Source organism: Festucalex cinctus, chromosome 10, assembly GCF_051991245.1.
Source record: "Festucalex cinctus isolate MCC-2025b chromosome 10, RoL_Fcin_1.0, whole genome shotgun sequence".
Lineage (NCBI taxonomy): Eukaryota > Metazoa > Chordata > Actinopteri > Syngnathiformes > Syngnathidae > Festucalex > Festucalex cinctus.
Window position 1 is genome coordinate 26,996,975 of NC_135420.1, and position 22,982 is coordinate 27,019,956.

The 22,982-nt window shown below is 43.0% G+C and overlaps 2 protein-coding genes across 9 annotated transcripts in view; one reads left to right on the plus strand and one right to left on the minus strand.

Annotated features, from left to right (window-relative positions):
- LOC144027209 (desmoglein-2.1-like) overlaps positions 1 to 20,956 on the minus strand; it is a 70,552-nt gene extending 49,596 nt beyond the window's left edge. For 4 of the 8 annotated variants that reach the window (XM_077534560.1, XM_077534558.1, XM_077534557.1 and 1 more), the window contains exons 1-4: positions 20,838 to 20,956; positions 8,074 to 20,107; positions 5,546 to 5,795; positions 2,378 to 2,504 (exon numbers count right to left, since the gene is read on the minus strand). In XM_077534560.1, the coding sequence (XP_077390686.1) occupies positions 2,378 to 2,473 (96 nt within the window). In that variant the 5' untranslated portion in view covers positions 2,474 to 2,504; positions 5,546 to 5,795; positions 8,074 to 20,107; positions 20,838 to 20,956. Of the gene's footprint in view, positions 1 to 2,377; positions 2,505 to 5,545; positions 5,796 to 8,073; positions 20,108 to 20,837 lie in introns of those variants that run through there. The other 4 variants (XM_077534559.1, XM_077534555.1, XM_077534561.1 and 1 more) reach the window with 3 other exon arrangements.
- Positions 1 to 22,982, plus strand: part of LOC144027210 (cadherin-2-like) — a 39,992-nt gene that overhangs the window by 14,182 nt on the left and 2,828 nt on the right. Inside the window, exons 3-15 of the mRNA XM_077534565.1 lie at positions 5,591 to 5,817; positions 8,086 to 8,289; positions 9,437 to 9,592; positions 12,015 to 12,159; positions 12,252 to 12,424; positions 13,196 to 13,333; positions 13,414 to 13,599; positions 13,675 to 13,928; positions 15,917 to 16,059; positions 17,177 to 17,413; positions 18,260 to 18,493; positions 18,974 to 19,113; positions 19,900 to 20,067. Of these exons, the coding sequence (XP_077390691.1) occupies positions 5,591 to 5,817; positions 8,086 to 8,289; positions 9,437 to 9,592; positions 12,015 to 12,159; positions 12,252 to 12,424; positions 13,196 to 13,333; positions 13,414 to 13,599; positions 13,675 to 13,928; positions 15,917 to 16,059; positions 17,177 to 17,413; positions 18,260 to 18,493; positions 18,974 to 19,113; positions 19,900 to 20,067 (2,405 nt within the window). The remainder of the gene's footprint in view (positions 1 to 5,590; positions 5,818 to 8,085; positions 8,290 to 9,436; positions 9,593 to 12,014; positions 12,160 to 12,251; positions 12,425 to 13,195; positions 13,334 to 13,413; positions 13,600 to 13,674; positions 13,929 to 15,916; positions 16,060 to 17,176; positions 17,414 to 18,259; positions 18,494 to 18,973; positions 19,114 to 19,899; positions 20,068 to 22,982) is intronic.

Consider the following 22,982-nt stretch of genomic DNA (forward strand, 5'->3'; position numbering starts at 1 on the left):
ATAAAGAAGCGTAATGAAGTAAATCTCATTTGGCCACGAGTGCGGGCCCAGCCCATCAGCGCTTGTCGCAGCGCGGCGCTACAAATATTGATTGTGTGTCCTGGACTGTCGCAATAACAGATGGCGACTGGCTTTAAGCGCAGCCTTTCCTTAAACCACTTCCATCGCTCCGCGTTTGTGTGTGTGTATGTATCAGATTTATATGTCCATCATCAAGTGGATTTACATCTGGCGGCGAGTCAGCGCTTCTCTGTTGTCAATTTGCCGTGATGCGCTGCCTCGGCATGACGCAGTGCCGCCACATAAACGCAATGAAAACATCCCGTTTGACGCGAAGCAGAAGGCCCGGTGATGCTGTGTTGCTACGATGAGCGCGGGCGGTTGGCTATGCTCGCTTCCGCGCTACGTCATCAGTACGAGTGCTAATATTCCGAATTAGAAAGTTGGCGGACTTCTTTGTTTACCCGTGTTGACGTTTTACATTTCTGGGAAATCTGACAATTTTCGCAGATGTTCTTAAATTACTAATTTCTGATTGAATTTTCTATTTCACTGCACTTTTCTTAAATGTGAAAGTCTGAAGTTTCCAATATACATACTCCTTTCTGGAATCGAGAGTGGTCGATATTAGCAAGAAGTGATTTTAGGCTTTTAGGTTTTTTCATTTGAAGTTCATTAAGTGGATGATACGCTGCATATTGGTCAAGCGTTAACACCCCCCCCCCCCCCCCCCCCACCACCACCACCCACCCATTCAGTCAAACTAACAGGGTGGACATTTTTGGCTAATTTTAGCATTTACATGTAGGTGTTATGTTGCATTTGAGGATGGTGGGAAGTCGTCGTTTTTTCCCCAGTTCTGACCTGAAAGCGTTCAAAAGTTAACAACCAAAATGGCGGATAGGGATAAATTGTTTTATTTTGGTCCTCAAAACTCATTTTAACTTCCAGCAAACTAACATTCTTGCAATTTTGCTTCATTTGTTGTTTTTATTCTATAAGAATTCCATACAATTCAGTAGTTCACCGCATAATTTTATGCAGGGAGATAGCGGCATACTGTCACGTATGTTGTGTTACGTGGAGTTATAACGAATATTTATGAATGAAGAACGCTATCTGATTTGTGCTGACATCCCAAAATGAATTCGACTCTGCTTTCTGTCACCAAATTGTCAGGTGAGGCGGAGGCGTGTAATGTATTAAATGCCCAGCGAGGTACAACATACACGGTAATATGCCAGCGTTGTTACGCCGAGCGCACGTGCCTGCCTGCCTGCCTACCAAAATGGGGCCCAAAGTCTGAAATCCAATTTTCTAGAATGTCAGCAAGTTTATTTGTGCTGAGTCTCCCAAAGTAACTCCAATTTATTACCACATTCTTTTGCAATTTTCTCAGAGAAAATCAAAAATTTCTAATTTCCTGCGTTTCTGTGCTGCAGTGGCTGATTTGTGCCGAGCTGGCAAAAAAACATGGGCGCATATTTCCTGACAGTAATAAAAAGATGAATGGCAGCGGTGGAGCTGAGGCTAGCATTCCCGTTGGACCGCCGCCATCGCTCAAGTGTATGGATTTTTTTTTCCTTCTTGTGGCCGCATTAACGCTGCCACTTGTGGAGTCCATGAACGGACAAACGTGCGAACAGCAGGTGACGGCCTCGGCCTGTCGCGGCGCTAATTGGCCTCCGCTCGTCCGTCAGCCGGTCGCACTGGGAAGCGTGTGAATTGCTGCCGTGCCTTTTTGTTTACCTCGCCGGGCGACGTTTTGATGGATTTGACGTGCTTGCTTGACGGCTCCATAGAGGACAACATCCTCCTGGCTGGGGGGTTGCCATGGAGACCGAGGTGATGCCAACAAAATGTTACACTAGAGTGGTGGCTATTTCGGGGAAGATTTCATGGTCGTTCCTGGTGCTGACAGACTGTTTTATCAAAGCTTTTCATTTGGATTTCACAGCTCGTCTGTCGATGGCAAGCAAACTTGGCGGGCACAGAAGCTAACAGATGCTGTTAGCAGGCTAAAGCTAACAGTGGATGGAGGTGATATGGCCTTAAAATTAGATCTCACATTTGTTTCACAATCAGATTTCTGATTTTAATACTCCCCAGCTTTGCTAATATAAAAGGCAAATGACAATGATGGCATTCAAAACAAGATTTGCTTTTTATTCCCCCCCCCCCCCATTTTCTGGGTTTTTATTTAACCAACATCAATTGGTTAATAATAATTAAAAAAAAAAAAAGATTATTTTTGTTTTGCAAAATACATTTGAATCTGACTATTCAATTAATTGATGGTATAATTAATAGAATAATTTATTCTTAAGATATTAAAACCGGAGTTTACACTGGTGTGTTCCTTTTTAGTTTTACTTACTTCAACTTCCAGGATCCCTCGTTGTACGTTGACCAACCGTAGAATACAGGGTGTTTTTCTTGCATTGTTCCAGTAAATCCATCGGTATTGTGTCATGGCGCCCTTCGTATGCGACTGTGTGAGAGGCCTGCAATGAAGTAAACAAAGAGAAAGTATACAAAGTGTTGATGCACTGCCGAGCTGTGCTTTATTGACTGACTGTTTAGCAGTCGAATTTAAGGCTCATTAGCCGGATAAATATTCCAATACATGCACAAACAATTCTGGGCGTCCGCCTAGATGGCACCAAGCTTTTCTCACAACCCAGGACCCACTGCTAAATACTATACATACATGACACAAACTGAAACGTGTTCATTCCACATTCTCAGTGACAACAGACGCAACAATGCTGACTCAAATACAAAATAAATAAATAAATAAAATTGTTTTTAACGGGCTATTCACATCTCTATTCGAGTCACCACCGAGGGTGTGTGCACTTGTGCAACCACATTTTCTCAGTCAATTATTTTTTACAAGGCGTCCATTTTTTACGGTGATAATCAACGTGTAATTGAGTATTTTCCACAGTGCTGATTGTGTGTGAAGGTGCGGTGCGTGAGAGAGAGGGAGCGAGCGTGTCTTAATGAAATTCATGAAAAATCATATTATCCACATTCCCGGGTGGCTGACAGTGCCAAGACGCAACCTCTGGCTGGGCTTCAAGACACACTTTATCTAGCAACACCCAGCTGTCGCACACGCACGCACACACGCCGCCAGGCTGGAAAGTTGAGCAGCATTTGTGATTATTTAGCACACAGGGAAAATTGTTTGGAAAAAATTCACTAGTGAGGCTTTAATCCTGTTAAGTTCCCTTTGTTGACTTTTAATCTTTACTCTTTCCGTGCGTGCGTGCGTGCGTGTTTATGTAAACGTGCGCGTCTTTTTGTGCGCTAAACCTATCACGGTCGACCGTGGCGGGATTTGGCCTACAAAAATCCATCTTTACACGTAGCAAGCATTCCGTGTTTTCAGCCCGACCAGCGTTCAAGCGGCCCTCTACGTCCCCCGTGGTCAAAGTCCGTGTCGGTGTGCCGCCAAACACGTCGAGGTGACCCTCGCTCTGTTTGCTCACGGCCTGTTTGTTGTGCCAGCTTGCCACTAAAGCATGTTAATTGTCAATATATTCTTTAGTTGATCTAAGTGCAGAGACACATGGTGCCATTTTTTTATGTTTTTTTCCCCCCCCCCAATTTGAAAAGAACGGATCTTCATCCTGCCTTGCTAAGTTAGGGGCAGAAGAAAAACTGTGATGGGGCGAGATTGTGTGAAGTATGTTACATTTACACACCCTGGAAAGTACAAAAATTTGTTGCATAAATTCATATAGTGCTTTCCCGCCATTTGGTGGCATCTTGGTGCCAAGGAAATATATTATTGAAGTTGAGCACATTCACGTTATGTTTTTCCGCAACCTGCTGGCATCTTGTTGTCGAGAAACTACATTGAAGTAAGTTGAGGAGCGTCATGTAGTGCTTTGCCGCCATTTGGTGGCATCTTGGTGCCAAGGAAATATGTTCAAGTGAATTAAGGAGGTCTTCTCTGGGTACTCCGGTCTCCTCCCACATTCCAAGGACACGAAAGGCAGGTTAATTGGGCGCTGCGAATTGTCCCTAGGTGTGCGCAAAGCCAGCTGGGATAGGCTCCAGCAACCCCCATGACCCTTGTGAGGAGCAAGCGGTTAAGAAAATGGATGGATGGATGAATGGATGGATGGATTAAGGAGCTTCATGTAATGCTTTGCTACCATCTGGCGGCATCTTGTTGTAGAAACTATGTTGAAGTAAGTTGAAGAGCTTCATGTAGTGCTTTGCCGCCATCTGGTGACATCTATTTGAAATTGTTTACGTTTTAGGGGGCCTCAATTGCTCCCAGATTTTCCCTCGGCCCACATCCCCAATTATTGCTCGGTGTGAATACGCACAGACGAAAAGTTAGCTGTGTTTTTATGGCACATTTTCCAAAGGGACCTTTTAAGCATTGCTTGCGGCCATCACTGAAGTCCTTAGGGGAAGTTGCAGGGCAAAAGTGCCTTTTAACCTCCCTGCTGGGTGAGCTTGTGCTGCCGTAGTGGAAGATGTTGTAAAGATGTCCTTCGAAAGGTTAGAAAGAAAACCTATAAATTATTCGCCATACGTCGCCCGAGTGAGGCGTTTGCTTGTTTTCCAGCCGACGCGAGCGGTCCGAGGCAAAACAGTCAGCAACATCTCTTTTGTTCCGCTCCACTTCCTCCTCCTCGCACTCACATGTGGAGCAGCGGTGTGTTAAATCCGACGGTGTGGCTGTTTTTCCACGCCAGCGTTTATAATGAGTGCGCATTGACGGCCGGCAGGTCGGCAGGAAAGGAGGGCGGAGTGGGACAGATGCGTGAGCTTTCCAAGAACTGATGCATCATGGGAATGGTTTGACCACCATTTTACATCTTTGTATTTTTTTAAGGAAAATAGCTGTCTATAAAATTGTATTTTATATAAAGAGTAACATAATAATTAAATGTTTGTCCCTCTGATTCATTGTGCTGCTCCTTCTGGTGTGCTCGTCTTGGCCACCAGGGGACAGTATAATACAGGTCATACAGAATGAAAGCCTCAGAAAGCTGCAATCATATTAGTTGATCCCCCCAACACCCCAGCCCCACCCCTGTTATGTGTTTCATTTAAGCTCAATTATTTTTCCAGGTTCATGCTGTGCCCCCACCCCACCCACATTTGACTCGACAGCATGTGAATATTTTTTTTATGTAAAAGTGGAAGCTTTTCTTGTTTTGACTCCCAAGTAGATTCGTTTTTAAAAATAGATGCGTGAACGCGAGCTGTGACTGCAATTAAAGTATAAATCAGGTGCGGTGTGATGCGAGCAGGCGCCGCGCTCTCGGGCAGAACAAAGCTGACGGCGCTGACGTCTTGTTTTTGATTGGAGGATTAAATGGATTTACTTTCATCACTTTGAAGCGCTTGTTTAATTAGCACATCACACAGCGCGTCAACTCGTTTACGCGCCGCTGACATGCCACTGCGAAACCATCAAAGTTTTGTTTGTATAAAGGCGGCAAGACCCGCAGGTGGCGCTGTGGAGCATATAAAATGCATTTTTACAGTGCTTTACTGTGTGTATTGTGTCAACCTGTGAGTGTTTTCGCTTAAGTCCGCCTCCCTTTCTTGTCCTCAGTGACCTTCCGGGACTGCAACGTTGGCAGCGGCGGAGGGAAGGTGCAACTCAACGCCGACGACTCGTCCGACTTCCACGTGAGCCAGGAGGGTGTGGTTTACACGGTGAATCGGGCGACAGAAGGGGAGAAAATGGCGGTCATCTACGCTCGAGACCCTCGCACCAGACAGGTTTGGAAGACCAGAGTGCGCCTTCTTGTCCAGCCCTACACAACGGGGAGTGGACAGGTGAGATTGACGAGGACACATCATGATTGTTTAAGATCTTTGCATGTTAGGGGAGGAGCTAAGCTTGGCCTGTTGGCAGCCATTTATTTTTAAGAGTAATAATGAAAGATGAATTCTGAGATCATAGCGTACCCGTATATTTATGGTTGAAAATATTCATTTAGAATGGCCGATATCGATACCAGGTGGAAATAGGAGACTTGTATCTTGTACTTATATATAGGCATCAGTACAAATGACAGCTGTCTTGTGGCCGTTTTATAATCAGGAACAAAAAATGAGAAATTCAAAGAATAGAACATGGCCATTAATTTCATGCAATTTTAAGATTATGAAAAAAATGTCACATTGGGACATATTGGTGTTTTTTTTATTAGGGGGGGGGGGGGGGGTATTGTATGTATTAAAAGAACCAGTGGTATCACTCTATGATATCAGCATCGGTGAGTATATCAAAGTGATATCAAACTTCCCTATTTAAGTAAAAATTAGAAACCCTTTTAGCGGCCACAATTTTTTACTATTTTAAAGTCAAATGGCCTTGCGAGGAGACCAGGATTCTGAATTTACAATGTTTGAACCCAGACCCCCACCCCCAGGGTGCCCTCAATCATTTAACATGAACTCTGCACATATGTAACTAGCACACTATAAAATTCACAGCCGGCAGGCGTTGGTTTGGCAGAACGTCGATTGCCGCAGACACAATGCGAGTCAAAGAGCCATCTGTCAGTTTGTTTTGCACATAATGCTGTTAATAAGAATGCATTTAACCCGCCTTTGATTGTCTGCTCTCATCTGAACGCATCTTGGCAGCCAGCCAGGCAAACAAGCAGTGTCAACACTCTCCGCTGCGACTAGCCTTGACTACGCAGTACAGTGAAACTTTACTCTTAGTGGAGGTTAGAGACCAAGACCCATCATTAATATAACAAGATTCCTCTTTTAAAACGTTTACAATTGCCTGTATTAATAATTTAACCCTAACCCTTTTCTATTAGCCATTTAATTATGTTTTAGACTCAGTGCTACATAAAATAGCGTATACTTTGTTAGCTGCACACTTACTGTACCGTATGCTAGGTGTTAGCATCTGACCTGATCCGCTGTTAACCACTGACGATAGCCATCCCGAAATTTCTCTACATCTTTGACTATATGTGTAGCATACACCAAATTTACCAAATAAAATAACTCTTCTTTCACTAGAGGAAAAAAAAAAAAAAAAAGTTTGCTTTACCTTTTCTCGTTTCTTTCGTAATCAGCAGGAGAACAAAGTTGACCGAGGAATACACACGCAACCTTCATTTTCTGTTGCCGTGGAAGTTTACAACGCTGCGTTATCAAATGGGGCTGCTTTTACTGAATTTAACTGGAATTATGCGCCTGTTCGCCATCAAACCGGCTGACAATCAGCCTGCCAATGCTAGCTAAACCTTCACTAGCTAACATGGCGCCATAGGAGTAATGTGATTTTTTTTTTTTTTTTTTTTTTACCTCTTTCATCTTGTGCATAGAAAACACAAATCTATCACAAAAGTGGATCAGAAAATTGATCAAAAGTGCATCACATTTTTACACACTTTTTATTTTTTTTTTGTTTGGTTTTAATTGTAATTAGACTGTCGTTGACATTAGCCCTTTCCTCCTAGAATGCATTTTTCATGCCATTCAACAAACGATTTTACTTTTTATGGCCTTTTTATGAGGCTTTTATTCCCCGGACAGCATTTAGGCCGGCCAACGGCGGCTGAAAATGTCCGAGATCAGGCGCTTTTTTTTTTTCTTCCTTTTTTCTCTCTTTTATTACAAGTCAGGGTGAAGCCTCCGGCGTCCGTTCTTGGTGGTGACCCGCCACCATGATGGAGCTGTGCTCTCACACACACACACACACACACACACACACACACACACACACACACACACACACACACACACACACACACACACACACACACACACACACACACACACACACACATGCCTACGCACAGTGACAGGTGGCGGCCATTTATCAGAGATTGGAGACAGTAATGAGGGCATTAATCCAAGCCAGCGCGATAAGAGCAGAGATTCATACAGTACATGCAGTCGCTGAGCCTGTCTCAGTGTTGTGCACGAGAGATAGATAGAGTGTAATTGTGACAAACAGTGTGCATGTCAGAGTATATTCCAGTCTGCGTGTGTGCATGTACGTTGTTGACAGTGTGCATGCGTGCGTGTCCCACAGGCAGCGCATGACGCTTGTTTATTTACCTTGTCTTGCAGGTGAAGCCCGCTGACGCAACGCTGACTCAGCGTGCACCCGAGATGAAGACGGAGATGAAGATGCTGTTCCCATGGCGCAGCAGCAGCAGCCGAGCGGTCGTCAGGGGTGACGGTGCTCTGCGGCGAGTCAAGAGGGACTGGGTCATTCCGCCCATCAACGTGCCCGAGAACTCGCGAGGACAGTTCCCCGAGGACCTTGTCAGAGTAAGACACGTGCAACACACAACACGCACGCTGCCAGAACAGACTAAAGCACTGCAGCACATTTTGGATACATAGAAAATATTGCAAAGGCACAATATGCATTCATAAAATGTTAAATAGCCAGAAAAAAATCTGTAATTTTGTAACTGTATATATAGCCTTTGTATTAATGTTTTGGTGGGAAAATAACTTTTTTTTTTGTGGTCAACTATTGCATTTCTGTGTATAATTATTCATATTTGTAGCCAAATATAAATCGTCGGTGTTTTGGTGGGCAGACAGGGGCGGAGCTACATGTCCACCTCTTGCCACTCTCTGGCCACGCCCCAGGCCAATTTTGATATCTAATTTTTCTGCCATTTTCACCTGGATGCAACTTTGTTAGACCACTTGATACTCTGCTACAATATATTTTTTAAACTGCATATTTACATAAAGATCTCAATGTATGCAAAATGGCGTATTTGCAAAATGTTAACCTTGATTGACTGGTAGAAAGCTAATCAGTACATGAGATAGAAGCAGACTATGAAATCAGAGCTCAGCAAAATGTGAAAAGGTTCTAGAGCAGTGGAAAAGGGTTACAATAGTCATAGTGTGCCCTGATCGTTCACGGTCGCATAAGATTTTTTGGACTTACCAGCATTGGGAAAGCCTTCTTCTTTTTTCAGTATTAACAATTTAATGCAGTCTGACAGTTGCAGCGATCCGAAAGTGAACGCGTGCCCCTAGGCGTGGCGGTTAACCCTCGCTCCGAGCGAACACGCCGCCGGGCCCTACGGGCCCAGATGTACGTTTTCATTATTCATCCCAAAGTGATGGAGAGCCTGTGAGGCCAAACATCTCCTTCCTGTTTGGGAACCAAACGCAACAAGAATTTTGACACATGAAGGCGATCCACTGTTGCCGTGGCAACTGACAGGAATTAAACCTTGGACGGTACTTTTCACAGCAGGGCTTCTCTAACTTTGTTTAAATTCATTCACGCAGAAAAAACATACTTGTTTATCTTAAACAGATTGGCAAGACTCCCACCCGATCCTTGCCGCCTGCTCACCATGCACACCACAACCCTCACTCCAATTAACCTAAAACTCCTTCCACGCCGTCCCAAGTACTCCATCTGTGGGTTCTGCCTGTGCCGCAGATCCGATCGGACCGAGACAAGAGCTGGTTGCTGCGCTACAGCGTGACAGGTCCTGGTGCCGACCAGCCGCCGACGGGCATCTTCATCATCAATCCCATCTCGGGTCAGCTGTCCGTCACCAAGCCTCTTGACCGGGAGCACATTTCCAACTTTCATGTAAGTTTTGACCGGACTGAGGTCTGGGGATTTGTTGGGGGCTCGGTATGCGGTGCCAAGGCCCTTATCAAGTATCTCGGTCATTGGCAACCAGTCGAGGGTGTACCCCACCTACTGCCCAAAGACAGCTGGGATAAAATCCAGCATGCCCGCGACCCTGGTGAAGATAAGATGCGTACTAGATATTGGATGGATGATTAATCCACAAAAATCACTGATCCACGTTTATTAAAAATTAAGCCAGACCAGAAATTTGAACAAAGCCGGTGTCTCTTCAAATTCTTGTCTCACAACTCTTCTGCTCATGCTAGTGGGCGTTTTAACACTTCCTTGAACTTAACATGATTCCAGATACTGTTACAACTGTGAGTAGGTGAACGCACAACAGTGATTGAATATTAATTACCTCGCGGTAACCCAAGCATGCGGGAAGTAGAACATGAAAATTCAACAGAGGAAGGAGGAGATTCTAACCCTGTACCTTAGAACTGTGTGGCAGACAGGCATAACCGTGTAAACACAACAACAATTATCCCTCCATCGTGGGGTTTACGTTTCACAATAAGTGAAATACGCAATATAAAAATGCTGTACTGCCTAGGCCTGTTTTTATAGTATTTCAACACTTTATTTTCAAGGTCTTAAAATGCAGTTTTAAACTAATACAAGCTCATTTAAAAACACTGAAATAGAGTGAGATCACAAGAGCAATGGATGAGACAAAAACATTGTACAAACTAACGGCGTACCAAGCCACCTGTTTTGAGGAAACAAAACCTCTTATCCCAACAAAATTAAATTCTTATGACAATAAACCTAATTAATTGTGCCAAAAGATGTACATTATATAATCAACTTACAGCAACAACTTACAGCCATTGTTTTTTGTAGCCGCAAAAATCAGGATTAAAGCGGTATTCAGATTCAATCGTCTTTAGCAAAAATAAGGCTAAGCTTGAAATACTTCCTGTTGTCATTCTGTTAAATTTTGTGTCAAAGATATAGTGTCCAACCATATAACAATAATAATAAATGGGAGACAGAACAAAGTAGTTATAAAAGACTGCGAAATAATGGAACCCAGAACCTGCAAATGTAATGCGATGTACTGTACTATGGGGGAATGCAGCGCTAGTCAGAATCAGGCATCCTGTTTTATTTTCAACATGACTACCAAATAATTTCTCTCTCATGCTTAAAGATGAAAACGATGAAGTTCTCCTTAAAATCAAGCCCGACGGCGTCTACCGCAGTCACACCCGCCTCTCCGAGAGACGAGCGTAACCTTTTGATCGGAAGCTGCGCGGCGGAGCACCGGGGAGTGCAAATCTGGAGTCGCAGCAGGGTCATTTTCATTTAAGCCGCCCGATGAATATTCATGGCGCTGGATGTAGTTGTCAGAAGTGTGAGCCGAGATGGGCCGCCATGTTTATTCATGAGGGAGAGGACGCCCTAAACGAATTAATGACCGAGGGTCGCAGGCCAGCCGATAGCTTTATTCATCATATTTGGTCTTTTTTTCATGCCTGCCGCATTCATCTTGCTCCTCTGCCACGCTGACAAAAACAAGGCACGCGAAGGCTGGCCAGCCAGGCGTCTAATTGGCCCGATGCTGAGAGTCAAGCATTCACATTGGTGCTTTGTACCATGCCAATGTTGAGACAAACGTTCATGGCAATGCATTTACATGGAGTATTTGTGAACATAAATAGAACCGCGTAGCTTTAAAGGGAGATTATTACATGCGCATGAGGTGTCCAATATACATTCCGTTACTGTTCACAAACCCAGAAGGCAGTTTTGCACACTATCAGAGGATTGCTGTTATTGGAAAAGCACATGCATCTTTCCCCACTGAATTCATCTGTTCCAAACGTCCCAAAAAAAAAAAAACATATATAAAATAAAATTGCTTTTTAATGAGAAAAAAAAATAACATTGCTCTAAAAACATACAATACTAATATGGCTGCACTGTGTTCAGATATCGAGCTAAAGGGTAACAAGATTTGATGCAACAAGATGGTTGCTAATTGTTAGCCCATGTATGTTAGCATTAAGCTAGTGGAGGCTATGTTTTTGCGTTTATATACTCAAAGTATAATTCTCTGAATTTGAGCAGCACGCACCACTAAAGGTAATCAGACTTTTTGGTGGTTCTACTCATAGTAAGTGGCTAAGTGAAATTGGCTTCAGGAGCTGAATAAAAAATCTATTTCAAAATCAGGGAGTATGCATATTTGGTCCAAGAATAATAAGTACGACCTTTCAAGAGGGCATTCGCATCACATATTCACCCTCACAAATCTACAAACCAAAACATTGCTGCCGTTTTGCTATCCCAGGATGGGACCCCACTGACCCGCTAATGCTAAACGTAGCCTTTTGGCGTGTTCCTCCGTTTGTGTGTTTGCTGTGCGCAGTTGCGCGCCCACGCTGTGGACCTGAACGGCAACCAGGTGGAGACGCCAGTGGAGATCCACATCAACGTCATCGACCAGAACGATAACCGGCCCGAGTTCACACACAACGTCTTCAACGGCACCGTGCCAGAGGGCTCCAAGCCGGGTACGCTATCTGCACAAATATTTTTCCCATTGCCAAGCAGGTTTGTGATAGAGCATATCAGAAATTCTTAAAATATTTCAACTTCCTTGCAGGGACCTTCGTGATGACCGTGACGGCTGTGGACAAGGACGATCCCAAGACGGCGAACGGGATGCTGCGATACAAGATCCTGACTCAGAGTCCCCAAAGCCCGTCCCCCAACATGTTCACCATTAACAACAAGACTGGTGACATCATCACCGTGGCAGCAGGCCTGGACCGCGAGGTGTGTGTGTGTTTGTGTGTGGGTTGGGGTGACGGGTAGGTGGGGGGGGGTGCGTCGTTGGCCATATGGACTCTCCGCCTGTCAGCGTCTGTCTGGCCCGCAGCGCTTCCCGCAGCGCTAAGACAGATTGTGTCTTTTTTTAGTCATAATCCAACACTAGTAGAGCCGGCAAAATGTTCTCGCCATTCCGACGGGCACGCCATTTGTCATTTGCATGCCAGCACGGGGCCGTCAAAAAGATGGAGGCTGTGGATGCCCGTCGATAAGTCATTTCATGACAGCGCAGGTGTTGCACGTGAAGATTATTAGTAAAAATCAGAGAAGGTCTCTGCTAATTGTAGTACATGGTATTGCATTGTAATTGGAGTGAACCGTATCTTGTTATATGTTATTTGGAGGAAATTGGATGGTGTCACATTTGAAGTGTATATTATTCGAGTGAATTGTCTAATATCACATGCTAATTTAACTAAATCGTATTCTATTGCATGGTAAATGATGTTAACTGTAAATTTGACTGAATCTTGTCACATGTTAATTGGAGCAAATTATACCGCATCCTGTCTCAAGGTAATTTGCCTGAAACATATTATATGGTTTGGCAGTTGGACTGAATCTTACGGCATGTAATTGAAGGTATCTTATCACATGGTAAATGGGCTGAATCATAGCTAAGCTTGTCACATGGTGATTGGCGTGATTTGTATCGTATGTTTTCACATGGTAAGTCATCTCTCATGCTGTGTTCTTCCCGGTTGTGTTTGTTTTCAGAAAGTGTCTCAGTACACGTTGATCATCCAAGCCACCGACATGGAGGGCAACCCCACTTACGGCCTTTCCAACACGGCCACCACCGTCATCAGGATCACCGACGTCAACGACAACCCGCCGGAATTCACCACCGACACGGTACGTCTCGTCTCATCTCATCTTTCACTGACGCATGCCAAACGGTTTCCTCCGCTAATATTGCTGGACGACTACGGCAGTTCTTCGGCGAGGTCCACGAGAACCTGGTGAACGTGATCGTAACCAACCTGACGGTGACGGACAAGGACCAGCCGCACTCTTCGGCCTGGAACGCCGTTTACCGCATCATCAGTGGAGACTCCAAAGGACACTTCTCCATTCCCACCGACCCCTCCACCAACAAGGGGCTCCTGACCGTGGTCAAGGTACGAACCCTCGGACGCCTAACCAACTACCCTTGTGCCGTCCAACACTGATATCCATCACGTGTTCCTCCTCAGCCCATCGACTTCGAGCTGTCTCGCTCGTACGTGCTGAACGTGGCGGCAGAGAATGAAGTCCCGCTGGCCCGTGGCATCCACCCGCCACGCCAGTCTACCGCCACCGTCTCCATCCGCATCCTGGACCTCAACGAGAGCCCCGAGTTCAGCCCCAATCCCAAACCCATCAAACTGGACGAGGGCCTGGCCGCCGGCTCGCCGCTCACCACCTTCACAGCGCAGGACCCCGACCGCTTCATGAGGCAGACCATCCGGTGAGAACCTCCAGGAGGGTTACAGCTATTTTGAGCATCGTTGTCTTACCGTCAGATCCTGATTTGAGTTTTATTATTCAGTTTAGCTTCTTGCAGTTGTGCTTTTGTGTAGTTGGATTGGCTTTTACCAGTGGCATTTTGCAGGCTGGTTGTGACTTCTTTTAGTCAGGTTTTGGCATTTTACAGTCACGTTGCGGGGTTTGAAGTCTGTAACTTTTGTCAGTTGGATTGTGCAACCAGGTTTTTGCTTTTTACCGTCAGGTTCTAGAGTGCGTTCCTCTCTCCGTGACATCAAAGTGCCATGAATAAATCCATCCGTCGTGGCGCTTTCACACTCTCATATTGTCAAAGTTTTGCCTCCCGGCGGAGAGAAGACCCCCTTAACTTTTTTTTCCCCTGCAAGATTTAAAAAATAAATAAAATAATGCTCTAATGCTCGCCGCTTGTGAATTGTTCTCGTTTTCGGCGTCGGCTACGGCCAACGGTAAGGTAGCCCTTTGTTCAAGACAAAAAGGGTGACATTCCCAAGCAACGTTTTCTGGCGGCATTCTCCGTTTGAGGCGATTTGTCAGCGCATCCGCCACATTGGATGTGACAATTGTATTTGCCATCGGCAAGTGTAAGATTGACTTTGAATGAGGTAATATAATCAAAGGTAATAGTTCCTAATTAATCCAATGAGTTGTGGCTTTATGCATCTCCAAGGAGAAACGTAACGAGGCATCTTTACAAATAGCATCACTTTGCCTCATCCAATATGGCTGCAGTGTCAATGTACTCACGACGCCGCTGCAGTCCACTGTATGTGTATGTATTGTAAATGCTATCTATGATAATACTGTCAGAGGGCGCCATTCAATGGACTGAAGTGCTACATTAATTTATCCAAATATATTGGGCAAGTTAATGCTGTCTGTAGGGTATTCATAATAATAATTGGGCCCACCACCCATGCATTTCATGTGCCCCCCCTTAAGTCTGGGCTCTGGTGACGGGTCTGGACACGTGGACATTCCAACACACGCTGTGTGGTTTGCAATGCTCGTTTTTGTTGTTGCATTTTGATTGTAACCAAGCCGTTTTGACTCGTCATCAGTGTGTGTCTAAATGTCTACTTTCATATATACACTGCTCAGAAAAATGGAGCGCAATCAGTATATATTGTACAGTATTTGACATCCTCTAAGCTCCTCACAGAGGATAAAGAATATACTCTATGACTGTATTAAAATGGATTGATGGATGAATAAATGTGTGGCTTGGCTTCACTGTTTGTGTATTAGCATGAGCATTAAGCTACGGGATAAAAGGCTATGCTATACACAATGGCCAATTCTCATAGTTTTACATTTAGTTTGATAGTAAAGTTCAACTTTGGGTAGCAGTGAACAGCTTGAATCCTCTTTTTTTTCTTTTTTTTTTTTTTTTTAAAGAATTATAAATTTTTCCAAGGGAAATAAGTTGAGTCAAGTCAAACAAATGGCAAATGTGCCAATGTACTTTGGGACAGAGAGATTGTCGTTATGCTCCCGGCTTAAATCTGCTCTTTGATTGTTCAAAGATCTTTTAGAGGAATGATTCTCCTCCGAGTTGCGGGACTGAAATTGAACAAAAGGCTTTCTCGTGCTCTGCTCCACTTTCCGGGAATAGCCTTCAAAAATATGTGAAACTTAAAAGAACTTGTCCCTCGCCTGTATTTAAAATGCTCAGTGGCTCACTTTTAACGGATTCTCTTGGAATGTGTCATATGTAGTCATGTGCTTTTACTTACCTTCTGAGATGTTTTTATGTTTCTTTAAAGTTATTGCGTGAAACGAGACTAGACTATGTGTGGTTTAACTAAATGTGACTGCATAGTTACAGTGAAAAGTTGAGATTATCCGCTTTAATTACCGCACCTGTTTTCTTAAGGCCTTCTTTATTTAGTAGCAGTGTATGAATAAATTAGCCGTTGCTAACAGCTGGCTTTCTTGAACTGACCATTCCAGGTACTCCAAGATGTTCGACCCCGCCAATTGGCTGGAGATCGACCCGGTCAACGGGCGTATCTCCACCATTGCCATTCTGGACCGCGAATCGCCATACGTCAAGAACAACCTGTACAACATCACGTTCATGGCCATAGACAACGGTGAGACTACAAAAAACAAAAAGGTTTTGATTCCACCGTGTGCCTAATGAAGTGTCCTGATGATTGTCTAGCCAAGACCATTGACGTTGCAAACTTTAGTAGAGTTGTGTTAGCATTTATAAGCTAATAACATAGCATTCTACAGAAAATACATGATTGATATTGGAGCAGAAAGTGAATGTGTTTCTGTTGATTTCTGACAGATTCAATCGGCTCGCATAGTAACTAGGTCTTACGTGATTAACGTAGCATTAGCATTTGGAGATAACACCACATAGTGTCGAGTATGTTAGAAATAAGAATGGTTTCATTCCCCCACGCCCCCCCCCCCATCAATTCAAGTAATTAGGCTTAGCGTAAGTAGCATGATGTTAGCATTATAGCACATCATGCTACCTACGCATAGCTTTATTTTACAAAATTATGAATTACTCTTGTTCATTTCCGATGGACAGAAATGACTGTGGATGTCAACATAGCAACCTACGTCTAGTCTAGGTAGCATGACGTGAGCATTTTGAGTTATCAGCAATATAGCATTTAAAAAAATTATAAATTGCTTTGCTAGGAGCAGACAAAGGTGTTCTTGTTGATTTTTGATGGATTCAAAAGAGAGCTTACAAGCTTCTTACATGCAGTATAATGTAAGCATCTAGAGCTAATTTTTATTTTGAGACTACTTGTAAGGAGCAATTCATTCCATTATCCCACCATTGGCCCTCCGGGGGACAACAGATCTGTAGTGTCCACTGCCTACAATACTTGCATTTATTCCCCATGTTCCCAAATTCTTCCTCTGGTTCTGCTCATAATCGTTCTTTCTAGTCGCAGAAAAAAAACAATTGTCTGTTTAAAATGGAAAATGGCCGGCGAGAACGGAATGTCACAGCCGTGCTTCCTCTGTTTGCGCCCGGAAATGCCACATCACCAGCTTCACTAAACACCGTGTGTTGTGTATTTGTGTTAAAAGTCTGTGTGCATCTGTTCTGAATGTGTGTGTGTGTGTGTGTCTTGTGTCTTTAAACTGCTCGTCTGTGTTTTATGTATGCATTTGTGTTTTATATGCATGTCTTGTGTATTTATGTATTGTGTGTTTTCCATGTTCATGACTGCACAGGTGTGCCACCTGCCAGCGGTACGGGCACGCTCCAGTTGTACCTCATGGACATCAACGACAACGCGCCGCACGTCTTCCCTCCTGAGGTGGAGATGTGCGAGAGGCCCGAGACCGGCAGCGGCATCAACATCACCGCTGTGGACCCGGACCTCGGCTCCAACGGCGGGCCTTTCGCATTCGAGCTGCCCGCCCGGCCGTCGGACGTGCGACGCAACTGGACGCTCAGCCGACTCACCGGTAAGCAGACGCACTCAACAGTGAGACCAAATTTATCTTTTGGTGGAAAAACATTGTCAAAATCTAAAATTACCTTTTTTTTTTTAAAATATATATCGTCGCTGTCCTGTAAAAAACAGTTCTGTCCATTTTTTTTTTTTTTACATTTTTACGTACATGGGATAAAAGGGAGTGCAGAAATCTCCAAAACATAAAATCAAAAAAGGACTTAATTATTAGTTTTGCACAGGAGAGCGACGATATGATACTTTGGTAAAGCCTTTTTTGAGCTAAGTGTTTTTGTGGCAAAATGTAACATCATACATAAGCCTTTTGTGAGCAAATATTTTAATGGTAAAATGTAGCCTATTGATGCTAAATACAATGTTTTTGTGACGATATGAGGTGTTTTATTTTTTTAAAGGGTGCCGCCAAGTCAAAACATTTTCTTTCCAAAAATATGTTCTATACAATATTTTGATTAACATGGCATTTGTGGAATCTGAATTAAGCAGCAAAATCCAGGCGGCGGCCATTTTGCTCTGTACTGCCACTTGCTGTCGACTGAAAATAACATCACAGTGCCTCGGGATTCAGTAACAACCAATCACAGCTCACCTGTTCGCTTGGTTTGCTCATGTAACATTTTCAAGATGAGCCATTAGGCACTGTGATGTAATTTTCAGTCGACAACAAGTGGCAAAATGGCTGCCCCCTGAGATGGATGATAACAGGTGGATTTCACTGCTTAATTCATATTCCACAAACACAATATTAATCAGACACCATGACATCTCCATAACGACAAAATATCCCATTCACATGGCAAACCGTCACCAAAATGTTCTGCTGTTTTGGACCCGGCAGGTGAGCACGCTCAGCTGCGTCTGCGCGGCGGGCCGCTGGCGCACGGCGTCTACGAGGTGCCCGTGGGCATCACCGACTCGGGCAACCCGCCCATGACCAACACGTCGTACCTGCGCGTCAAGGTGTGCCGCTGCGACCGCCACGGCGACTGCGTGGACGTGCAGCGCGTCATGGCCGCCGGCCTGGGCATGGGCGCCGTCATCGGCATCCTCATCTGCATCATCGTGCTGCTCGGTAATGTGGACGATTTACACTGAGAGTAACAGAGCCGCACGCACACATGCCGCACGTGCCTCCTCCGCAGAGGCTTGTTTGTCTGCTTGCAAGCCAAATAGATACTCCCTAATAAGTCTACCTTGCCTAATATAGAGAAAACTCAACACTGAACGGGACAGAAGATACTCCAAAATAAGTTTGCCTCACCTGATATAAAGCAGCCTCCTCCTCGCTAAACAACAAGAGTTGAGAGTACAACAGACAAGCTAGCAGCTGTGACGTTCCAAACCACGTAGCTTCAAACAAGAGTTTAACAAGTGTAAATTGTTTGGTGACAAGCAAGCTTGTTCTCCACTGGAGGCATTGAAGGGTTTGAAAGTCAGGTTTGGGTTTCAAATCAGTTGTCAGCTTTCAAAAAGCTTGAAAAGAAACTTTTGGAGATGTGAACAAGTTTTAGTGGAAAAACTAAAAGATTTGTGCGTGTGTGTGTGTGTTTAGTGTTGGTGCTGCTGTTGGGCGTGTGGATGAAACGGCGTGACAAAGAGCGGCAGGCCAAGCAACTCCTCATCGACCCCGAGGACGACGTGCGCGACAACATCCTCAAGTATGATGAGGAAGGTGGCGGCGAGGAGGACCAGGTACCAACAAGTTCCATTAAATATTCCATTCCAAAGTTTTCATTCAGAATTCAAAGTTGTGTTTTTTAAAAATATGTTATTAATTTTATGTAATTTTTTAAATATTTATTTTATTTTCAATTATTTTTATAATTTTGTCATTTTTCATTGTTCTTTAATTTTAAACTCAATATTTATTTTTTTAATTCACAGTTTGGTCTTTTTTGTCTATTTAATTTTTCATTTTATATCTTAAGTCATTTTACATTTTTGTTTCATTTTGCAATGCACATTTCACGTTTGAGATTTTTTTTATTACAAAAAAACGTGTAAAATATCAAATTTTACATTTTAATTTTGATTACATTTTTACTTGATTATTTTGGGTCATTTTATGTTGTTTATTTTTATTTTGACTGTTGTATTTCACACTTAGATAGGGCCAAGGTTTGGGTTGTGAACTACAGTTATGGTTCCAAAGTAGGGTGTCAAGAGGTGAGGGTTTGAAATTGGGGTTTCAAGTTGTGAACTAGAGTTCATGTTTCAAAGTCAACTTTTAAGTTTATGGTTTTACAACAGTGAATGTTTCTTTAAAAGTAGTTTTTCAATTTAGGGTTTTAAAATTGGATCCTGGATTATCATTTTGGATTAAGGATTCAAAGTACGTCTAAGCGTTATTTTCATTTTCAATTTCAGTCGTGGCCTTAGCACCTCAGCTTGTCGCAGAGGTGAACTTTCAGTGAGGACGGCTTGTGCGTCTCCAATGGCGTCACGTATGTTTTTTTTTGTGTGTTTGTGTGCATTCAGGACTACGACCTGAGCCAGCTGCAGCAGCCCGACGCGGTGGCGGAGAACGAGTGCGGCGCCAAGGTGGGCATCCGGCGTCTGGACGAGAGGCCGCTCCACCACGACCACCGCTATCCGCTCAGGTCGGCCGCGCCGCACCCCGGAGACATCGGCGACTTCATCCATGAGGTTGGTGGATTTGGATTCCGAGTGGCTTCAATTTGACCACCTGTACACATTCAAATGGTGTTAGGGTTGCAAACTGCGAGTAGGGCTTCAAATTCTGCTTTCAAGGTGTGTGTACGTAAGACTCTTGTAGTCATGACAAATGAGTTGTTTTTTTGTTGTTGTTTTAATCTATCAAGATGCTAGAGAAACATCTATAGGCCTAAAATATAGCATAAAGTCACAACGATGGTATAAATGTTATATAGATGAGTAAAATACTTGAAATGTAAACTTCTTATTGACATTTCTGAGCTTACGTCACAAGTGAAAAAGGCGTTCTTACTCCGTGAAATGACTCTTTCCATTCATTGAAAAACATTGGATTTTGGATTGTTGTAATTTGTGAGTATTATGTTGATTTCAAAATGTGATGAAATGTTTGACTACTATAACATTATCCGTTGTTTCTATGCTAGTCAAATGCAAAGGCAATACAATGTTCGGAATTGTCAATTGCTTTCTTAAATTGTTAAAGAACACAGTATATACACAATTGGAGCCACTTTATCAATAAACCAAAACACTATTTGAGTGGAAATAATGTCACGTTACACTTGACTTGACACACTGAAACATCACATCGCAAGTAGACGCCATTTTACTACTTCACGCTCAGTAACAGAAGGTGTGGATTCACAGCGGCTGTACTTATTTTACACAAAAAGAAAACAAATAGAACGTGTTCAAACATATGGGGCTATAATAAAGCAATTTCATAAAGCTTTACTCACCTGTAAAACAATGAAGACAGTACCGCAACACCTGCCGTCTGCCGTTCGCCAGTTTTCATCGGCTCTCTCCAGAAAATGGCCGCTCGCCTCGCATGCGCACTAAACTACAAGTGTCCGGTACTCCAAAGATGACCCGTGGCCTTACACTGCCACCTGTTGACCAAATTGAGTACTTTTCGTCCTAAGCATTAAATGAAAACATTAGAGACAAAAGAGATTTACAGGGGCGAACTGGATTTCTAACCAACTTTCATTGAGTTAAAAACTAACGTAAAAAAAAGAAAGAAGAGGAAACTGTTGGTGACAATAAATGTAATCCTCCAGCAAAAAAAAAAAGAAAAATAGATTTACAGGGAAAATTCAAAAATAATAATAAGAAAAATACCCATACTCTGTGGCGATCACACTAATCATGCAACAAACCGAACAACAAGAGAAAAGAGAATCGCTAAGATATATTTTTATTTCCTTCTGTATACAGTATTTATTTTTAACAACACGTTCATAAAGAGAAGCTAAATTTAACTCGGCTCTGTTGTGTGGCTGGAAAGGAGTTGTTGCATTTGGATCCATTTGATTGCGAAACGGGTTGAAATGAGCTTGTGACACATGACACGACGTGACAGCTCATCATCAATCAAGTATGCATTTTTATTTGTGAATGTGTGCGTGCGTGTTTTCAAATGGAAGTTACTCATCTCTTAATCTGTGGAATCTCCTCTAGTAGGAGAAACAGGCAGCGTCTCTCCAGTTTGACCCAAATCCTCCCCATTTCGTAATCTGTTTTTTTTTTTCTTTGTTTTTTGTTTGTTTTTTGCACGGCGCCGCCTGCTGTCCATCTCCTGCAACACACGTATTTCCTGCAAATACTACGCTAGGGCTGTCATGATCATTCAGAATTGATTATTCTATCAATTAATCGAATAATCTAATTAATAAAAAAAAAATCGTAATTAAGTGTACAGTATTAAAAGACCATTTTCCCATAATTTTATTTTGTAGTATTATTTGTATTGCTTTATTAAATGTCTATTACATTATTTATATTGCATAATATATTTATATTTATTAACTTTATAACTTAAATTACGTATCGTCACCCTCTTGAAATATTGCCTACATCAGTTTTGTTTTTTTTTGTGAATTTTTTTTGCCGAAATCATCTCCTCATGGTTATTTTTTTGTTTCCTGAAAAATCTGAAAAAAAATACTTAGTGATTATTTAAAGGTGTTGATATTATTTATTAGTATTATTTTATTATTTATAAATATAATAAAAACAATAATAAATAATAATGGCGCTCCTAATGATTACTCAATTATTCAAATAGCTGTCAATTAATTTGATAATTATCGATTAGTTGTCAATTAATTGATTAATTTTGACAGCTCTATAGTGCACTCTAGTGGCCAAATTAATATTTATGGCAAAAAAATAAAAAATATCTCTGGACTGTGTAATTTAAGCGTGTGTCTGTGTTGTGTCGTATGTACTGTAATTGTGTTGTGTTCACACAATGACTACTTTGACGGAACTGGCACCCTTTGCTGCTTTTGCAATGCCGGCAGTGTTCTTGGCTCCTCCCCCTTTCAGTTGTTCCGCAGCAGTCAGATTGACGTCACTTCTGGTGTATTCTAAACAAAGAAATTGTACCAAAAAAAAAAAAAAAAAAGAAAAAAAAAAGAAAGAAAGAAAGAAACGTCTTCTCCAACTCAACTGTGCAATTTTCCATTCCAGCGATTTGGCTCACGTGAGTTGTGACAGGTCTCCTCCTTCGGGGAAGGGGGTGTTAACAAGGAGGTTAGCCAGTTTGACATTGGGGGCGCCGCTCACCTGTCAGACTGCGTGAAAGGGTCCAACACGGGTCACGAGAGGCTTGAAGTGGGTTCTGGCGACGCGAACGGATTACCGCCGTAATCCGTAGCGGGTACTCGCAGCCCGCCGGTTCGGCAAATTGTGTGTTTCGATGACTGACTGACACCTGACTTGACTTCATAATGGATTTTTATGCAGTGGACTATGCAGTTGACTAGGGGTGTGAATTGCCTTGTACCTGACGATTCGATCCGTATCACGATTCATAGGTCACGATTCGATTCAATACGGATTAATCTCGATATGAATTTACAAGTCGATTGTTGCGA